The 7,231-nt window shown below is 41.8% G+C and overlaps 1 protein-coding gene across 1 annotated transcript; it reads left to right on the forward strand.

Annotated features, from left to right (window-relative positions):
- Positions 1 to 300: 300 nt before the first annotated feature.
- Positions 301 to 5,185, forward strand: tpi1b (triosephosphate isomerase 1b). The gene is made up of 7 exons (XM_053625613.1): positions 301 to 509; positions 3,365 to 3,488; positions 3,623 to 3,707; positions 3,835 to 3,967; positions 4,136 to 4,221; positions 4,312 to 4,399; positions 4,490 to 5,185. The coding sequence occupies exons 1-7, from the start codon at positions 398 to 400 to the stop codon at positions 4,606 to 4,608; spliced, it is 747 nt and encodes a 248-aa protein (XP_053481588.1). The 5' UTR covers positions 301 to 397; the 3' UTR covers positions 4,609 to 5,185.
- Positions 5,186 to 7,231: the final 2,046 nt, after the last annotated feature.

Consider the following 7,231-nt stretch of genomic DNA (forward strand, 5'->3'; position numbering starts at 1 on the left):
CAGCATTGTATAACAATCTGAGCATTGATTGTAACTGTCAGATGATCTGCAGACATCTCGGCTTTTGTGATTCTTAAAAAAAAATCCTGGAGATTTTATTTGAAGTTATGGTGATTTTTCCACAACCCTTTGCACTCCCATGTGCAACACCGAAGCCACTTGTGAGTGGTGAAGAGGAGGTGCACATAGGAGCTGTGCTGTGTCTGGATTGGATCACACCCCACTGTGACTCCTCACTGCTGAAGGCCAATCAGCTGCCGGTAGGCGGAGCTTTAAGCTCTTCTATATAAACCCACCACACCGCCTTCACACTGCTGCCAATCTCTCCTCCTGAGGTCACCTTAGCTTCACCAGTAAACCAGCAGGCTGTGTGTTGGCTGTTCACTTTTCTGCAATCATGACTGCCAGGAAATTTTTCGTCGGTGGAAACTGGAAGATGAACGGCGATAAGAAAAGCCTTGGAGAGCTCATCAACACTCTGAACAGCGCGAAGCTCAACGCCGACACCGGTGAGGAAGTAACAAGCAAAATGCTGCATGCTGTTGTCTTCTTCCCCTGGACCTGCCGTTATTCTCTCACTTCCGGTGCACGTACAGAGCGCTAACGAGCTAGTTAATGTACAACAATGTCGTCTGGTAACGTTCCTGCACTCCTTCGTGTTAAATCCCTGTTATAAAACGGAGAAATGACAGTCCAGGACGCTTAACATCTCCTCCAGTTCTCTCTCTCTCTCTCTCTCTCTCACACACACACACACACACACACACACACACACACACACTCGGATATTGTATTATATTCAGCTCGGCTAATTGAAATATCGTCACTGCGTCCACACTAGGATTCATGTTGGAACAACATGGAGACGCATCAGTCCGTACCGTCTCTGTCAGAGTGATGCTAATGGCCATGATCCGTACCACTACATGTGCTAACGCTCGCGCTAACTCCAGTTAGCCTGAGGCCCAAGGTCGTGTGTGTGTGTGTGTCCTCAGTGCGCGCGACTGAGAGCTCGGTTTGTGTTTTTAAAAGGGGAAAGGGTCGGATCGTGGTGCAAGCGTTGGATTTACCGGTTAATCAATTGCTTTTGGTGCAAATCGTGTCCACAGCCGTGCTTTGTTTTTGCAAGCGGATGCTGCGGATAGGCCTGAAGCGACAGCTCCTGGTGGGTGTGTATGGAGAAGTGAGTGCGTGCATGAGTGTGCGCGCGCGTACGTGCGTGTTTGCTAGCACGTAACCCCACGGTCAGACCGAGGAAACAAAACAACAAAAAAAGTGCTTCATGACTGTGGAATATGCGAGCGAAACGGGCTTCTAACCACGAAAAAGCAGTAACACTGCTCCTTTTTGTGACTTTTGTTGTAACTTATCTGTATAGTTGAGGTAAACGTTTAAGCAATACCTCCTGTATCTGCCCATGTTAGGAGGTCTTGGAGTCTTCATAATTCATTTATAATGTAGCTGAGGAGAAAGTGAGATGAGAATATGCCTTTCCTTGTTTTGAGTGAGCCTTTAATTTTTTTTCAAATAAATGTGTGAAAAGTTAAAACTTCTATTTACTGTTCACACTTACAGAGATGTGGACTTCAACCAGCCAAAGTTCAACATCTCAACATTTCTCTCCCAGCCAGCTCTCTTGCATCAATGCTACAACTATTACAGATTCTATGGACTTTTACACTTTAAAAATAAAATAAACCACTTTATTATTTTAATCCTGTGACCCACCTGACCTTTATCTTCCAGTCTCTGTTGGATGCATGATCCTTGTAAAATGCTAAGCAACCTTTTCAATGATGACCTCTGACCTTTTGACAGTGAAGACTAGGATGTGTGACCTTTAAGGCAGTCACTGCTGGGGTTTAATTTAGATTTGACTTTTACCCAAGATAGTCTTGCAAATACCACATGCTGATCCTTGTCTCCAAACTGTGCAGTGCATTGAGTACAGTGGGCCTTGAAGTTATATAACAATTGTAGGTTCTGTTCTTAACTTCTCTAATTGGTATAGCAACCTTTTGAAATGCACTACCTTTTTAACATGTAGCCATTACCAATTAGGTTAACAACCTTGGGTTCAGCACTCTTGACTACTGAACAGAGAAATGCATCTATCTTGAAATTGTTGTGGGGTAAATTAACAGTTTATTAACAGGACATCCATCCATTTTTGCCATTCTGCTTATGGTTCATGATTTAGAAAACTGGTCATTGGAACAGCATGTCTCTTATTTATTTTTCCATAAGTTTATCACCTGTGCTAAATATTCAGTTAGGTTTGCCTAAATATTTTGCTGAGTCTATATCCAGCCTGTGGTACACCAGTTCATGACCCATGGTGTGTATCAAACACTTGGCCTCAGAAGACAGTTGTGCATCTGTGACACTAATTGCACACGTCATCTCAAAGTAAATATGCCTGTTTCTGGAAGACCCCAGAGTTTGATGGGAAATCAAAGATGGGGGGGACAAGGCACCATCAAAATGAGGACCAAGTTTTGTCAAACTGTCAACTGGGCATGATTTATGAAAAAGATCCCAAACTTTGACCATCCCATGGTGCACCATTAAATATATAATTGAAAAATGGAAAGTATGTGGTCCATTTGCAAAGCTGCCTTGAGAGGTTTGTCCACCAAATGCCAGTGGCTGGGTAAGGAAGTTAGAAGCAACTATGAAGCCATGGGTAATGCTACCAAAACCATGCTTCTGTAAGTTTGGTGTTCAGGTTGATGGTACAAAGTGTAATATTTGGAGGGAAAGGTTTTGAGTCTCCAGCTCCAAAACATTTTTGTAATTTGGACTTGTCTGCAGACTCTTGGTTGCTTTCCTTACCTTGACACTGACCTGTGTAACTTCATGGTACATAAGCATAATCGTGGTTATTTCAGTTACAGGCTGGAACACTATGAAATGTGGAAAAGTGCAAGAGGGGTAAGGTGCAAAGTACTGTCGATTTTCCCCCAAAACCTTGTTCATGAAAATGTAGCAATTCTGAGAACATCTGGACATTTAATGCAACAAGCATGTCTGCATCAGCTCTTTCCCAATGATTGTGTATGTGTAGCCATTTGCATTTTCTTCTGCTTTGTGATTACAAGACACATGGCTGTGTGACTTAATGTTTCGAAAGCTAGACTGTTACTAGTTCTAAAGAACCCTTTTTGCAGAGTGTAGTAACCTTGGAGTTAATGGTAGGTAGTTGGCTTGTGTATTGTGGTTTAATTAAGCGTCTCTCCAGTACCCTCTTCTTGCATCTTAGCCACTTCACATGTTTTGACAACGTAAAATTGACTTGTACCTTTTTTTTTCTTTTCTTTTTTTTTTTAAACAAATAAAGTTCTTTATAAAATTCTTCTTGCAGATGTGGTCTGTGGTGCTCCTTCCATTTACCTTGACTTTGCCAGGTCCAAGCTTGATGCTAAAATTGGTGTTGCTGCACAGAACTGCTACAAGGTCGCCAAGGGTGCCTTCACTGGAGAGATCAGGTACAGGGCCACAAATAAGGAATTAAGAATTTATTAAAACCTTTTTTTTCTTTTAAACTTTGCTAAACCTAAATTTTGATGTGCTTTTACTTTTTCACTCACTCTACCTTTGTCATCCTTTCTCCCTCCCCAAGCCCTGTGATGATTAAGGACTGTGGTGTGGAGTGGGTGATTCTGGGACACTCTGAGCGCCGTCACGTGTTTGGAGAGAGTGATGAGGTATCCCACATTAGTCATTGCTTACCAATGCTTGCACAAAGTGCACTAGGAAATCTTGGGAGACTTGAGGTGGCCGCACTGAGGACTGTTCAGTACCTGATGTGTGTTGTGGCACTGATCCTTGCAGCTGATTGGTCAGAAGGTAGCCCATGCTCTCGAGAACGGCCTAGGTGTGATCGCTTGTATTGGGGAGAAGTTGGACGAGAGAGAGGCTGGCATCACCGAGAAGGTTGTCTTTGCACAGACCAAAGCCATTGCAGGTAAACTAATATGGTAGTTATCTTTGAATGTTTTGCAAGACTTAAATATACCATCAAGTTTAAAAGGTTCAAACGATTAGGATTAACTGTTGCTCTGTTATAAATCATGCATGGATCTGTTAAGTGCATGCTAATGCCAGGTGCTGAAAGCTTCCTCTTGTGCTGTAGACAACGTTAAGGACTGGAGTAAGGTGGTGGTTGCTTATGAGCCTGTCTGGGCCATCGGCACTGGCAAAACTGCATCGCCACAACAGGTACAACCATCATGAGTCATTAGATGAGCAGACTTCTACAAATTTGCTTCCTGTAGTTCAGTGTGATAAATTCCTATGTTCTTTATGTAGGCTCAGGAAGTGCATGATAAACTCAGGCAGTGGATGAGTGCCAACATTTCTGAGGCTGTTGCTAACTCTGTTAGGATCATCTACGGAGGTAAGGAGCCGCTTCATGACCATATGTTCCATAGAAATTTCATTGATCAGTGATGGGTTCAAGTAAAGACCTTTTTTCGTTCACTTTCAGGCTCCGTTACTGGGGCAACCTGCAAGGAGCTGGCATCCCAGAAAGACGTGGATGGCTTCTTGGTGGGTGGAGCTTCACTGAAGCCAGAGTTTATTGACATAATCAACGCCAAAGTGTAAACAACTTGAAACTGAGTAGCTGAGGCACAACTCGCGCTAACTACGCTTATTTCACCACTGCCCTAATCTTGGCGTAAAGCGCACCTGTTTCATTTGAACGAAATTTTTATTTCCCCCTCTCCCCAAGTATTTGCGTGCTGCTGCTGCATAAGTTCCTTTTCATTTGTGCATTATGTATTGTCCTTGAAAGATGATTTAATCTTGATATGATTTGGCACTTCAAATGGAGGCAGTATTGTCAAACTGTAAGGAGATGATGTTAACTCTCTACACTAATGATATAGCTCCCTACCTGGATTAGAGGATTTAGCACTTGGCTTTTAGGCCATGCCTTTACATGACAATGTTTACCAACTTTTTTGTGTGCATATATTGTCAAGTTTATGGCAAAGAGCCAATAACCATGTTTCTCTTGTCCATAGTATTTTTCCCTTTACTGTATGTTCTGTGAATTAAGTTAATATTGCATCAACTGCTCTCCATGAACAGCATCCAGACAGAGCGGCTGATGTCATAACCATGCACTATACGGTTAATGCAAGTAAAAACCTTGTAATAAATGTGAGTCGAACAGTCACATTGCTCTGGTTTTATTTTGTGCATAAACAGGTCATTAAAACAATACAGTTGGGTAACCCAAAGTCAGGAGTTGTTGGCGTTATCAAACTTGTACCTGTGTGAAGTATAGTTGTCTGATTAACCTTCATTCCATCTGTATCCTTTTACATATAAACCTGAAACTAGGTTTTGAGTGGTTGTTTTATATAAACTTCAACAAGCCTTATTCTCAACTTCTGTGGTTCAAGTCCTGGGTTGAGTGTTAAAATGTCTGGAATGACCAAAGCCTGAAAAACTTGGGTTTTCCAGCACTTTCAAATACCTCCTCCACCCAAGTACTCCATCATACAGACTGCATTTCTATATCAAATAACCCAGCCTCCCTTTCAGAAGCCTAATACATACAAGCAGCCTCCAGCTCTTCATACACTCGTACTCCTGTACAATCTACTATAAGAGTTTGGAAATTGATTTCACACTGGACTGCATCATGAGAGAGTATTGTATGTGGCTTGTTCTGCCATTTTGGTAGGGTTAGTGTTTTGATATGTTCCATATTGTTGCTGTTTTGTCTTTATTTAGGACTTATCATGCACAAAATCACAGAAAAATAGGTTGCATTGCAACTTTCAGAGAGACACAACGCATGGATAAAATGGATGGGTTACTCTTACTGGTGCATTTGGGTCAGTATTGACATGATTGTGTGCAACAGATGAGATATTTGTCCTGTCAGGAGGAAAAAGTTCAGACAGGCGTCCCTATGCAGTCTCCTAGCCTCTGAACACTGCCACTCGGACATCTGCGTCTATAGTCTGCTGACTATACAAAAGTAAAATGTCTCTGAAACCAAAGTGTTATATTAACAGTTCTTGTATTTTAATGCACTGTATTTTCAGGGGCTGCAGTTCAGCATGGTTGCATATTTAAACTGAAAATTTCAACTGGAATTATTTCACATTTCCAAAACATTCAGTTGGCTTAAAAATACCACCTATAATATTTGACAAGCAAAATTCGGTCCATTTAATTTCACTTTCAAAATTGGCTTCCCCAAATTCAGTGGTTCAAATTCAGTTGGATGGTGTAAGGCTGGTACCAAGGTGTCTGAACCTGGAGAGAACTACTCTCTGAACGCAAAGAACTCCTACGAGGACTAACACTTGATCGATCGATCTCCCTCCCTCGCTCGCGCACACACACACACACAGAATTAGCATCTCCATCTGAAATATCCCTTATGCTGAGTGGAGACTGGAAGATCCTCACTACATTGTTTCCTTCTTCCGCTCTCCTCACACCCTTCTCTCTCTCTGTGTCGAGATCACCTTAAACACACCCAAGATTGATATGCATTACAAAACGTGTTTTAAAGTGAATAAGAAGTTGACTATACATGTTTGCTATCATTTGAAAGGTCTCAGTGCATCTGGAAAATATGGTCTCATTCAGTCAACAGCAGTTCAAATAAAAATATTGTGGACCCCTACTGGTGGAAATCTTGGAATTGCAGGAAAAGCAGAGTACTGATGCATAATTTCCACCTGTTGCTAGTCCATCTCCACCAGCAGTTTGTGCAACTTAGTGGGTGTGGACAAAGATCAAAGCAACAGGCAGAGTGAGACCTTCACAATTTCATTTTCTGAAGTGGACCAAACTGTAAGTACACATGATTATCAGAGCCAGTATATGTGCGAAAAAGCTGATTAAGATGTGAAAGCAGTGTTTATGTTTATATTCAATGTCTTCACTGGTACATTGGTTTTTTTACATTAGAAATGAAAAATCTTGACCTCCATATCAGAACTATTCATGCTTGTCTTAAAGAGTCCCTGTTACTGACCTGCATTTGCATGATTAACGTGACAACAGTGATGATGTGATGGATATATGTGCTAGTGAAAGCGTACTGTTATCTTGCTAACCTACTTACCTTCTTGCATCCATGTCCTGTTTGTTTAACAAAGAAGACAATGAAGTGTTGAGGTCAGCAAGATACCTTGTCACTTCTGAGCAATTTTCAAAGACAAGGAAGAGCTGATGGGCTTCTAACAGCCAGGATAGT

This window comes from Ictalurus furcatus, chromosome 1 (genome assembly GCF_023375685.1).
Source record: "Ictalurus furcatus strain D&B chromosome 1, Billie_1.0, whole genome shotgun sequence".
Classification (NCBI taxonomy): domain Eukaryota; kingdom Metazoa; phylum Chordata; class Actinopteri; order Siluriformes; family Ictaluridae; genus Ictalurus; species Ictalurus furcatus.

What these genes read in the sequence shown, in the direction of transcription:
- tpi1b (XM_053625613.1), top strand. Translation starts at nt 398, where the DNA reads ATGACTGCCAGGAAATTTTTCGTCGGTGGAAACTGGAAGATGAACGGC. An exon ending in GCCTTCACTGGAGAGATCAG is followed by an intron (nt 3,489 to 3,622) that starts GTACAGGGCCAC and finishes TCCCTCCCCAAG; the next exon opens with CCCTGTGATGATTAAGGACT. An exon ending in AAACTGCATCGCCACAACAG is followed by an intron (nt 4,222 to 4,311) that starts GTACAACCATCA and finishes TTCTTTATGTAG; the next exon opens with GCTCAGGAAGTGCATGATAA.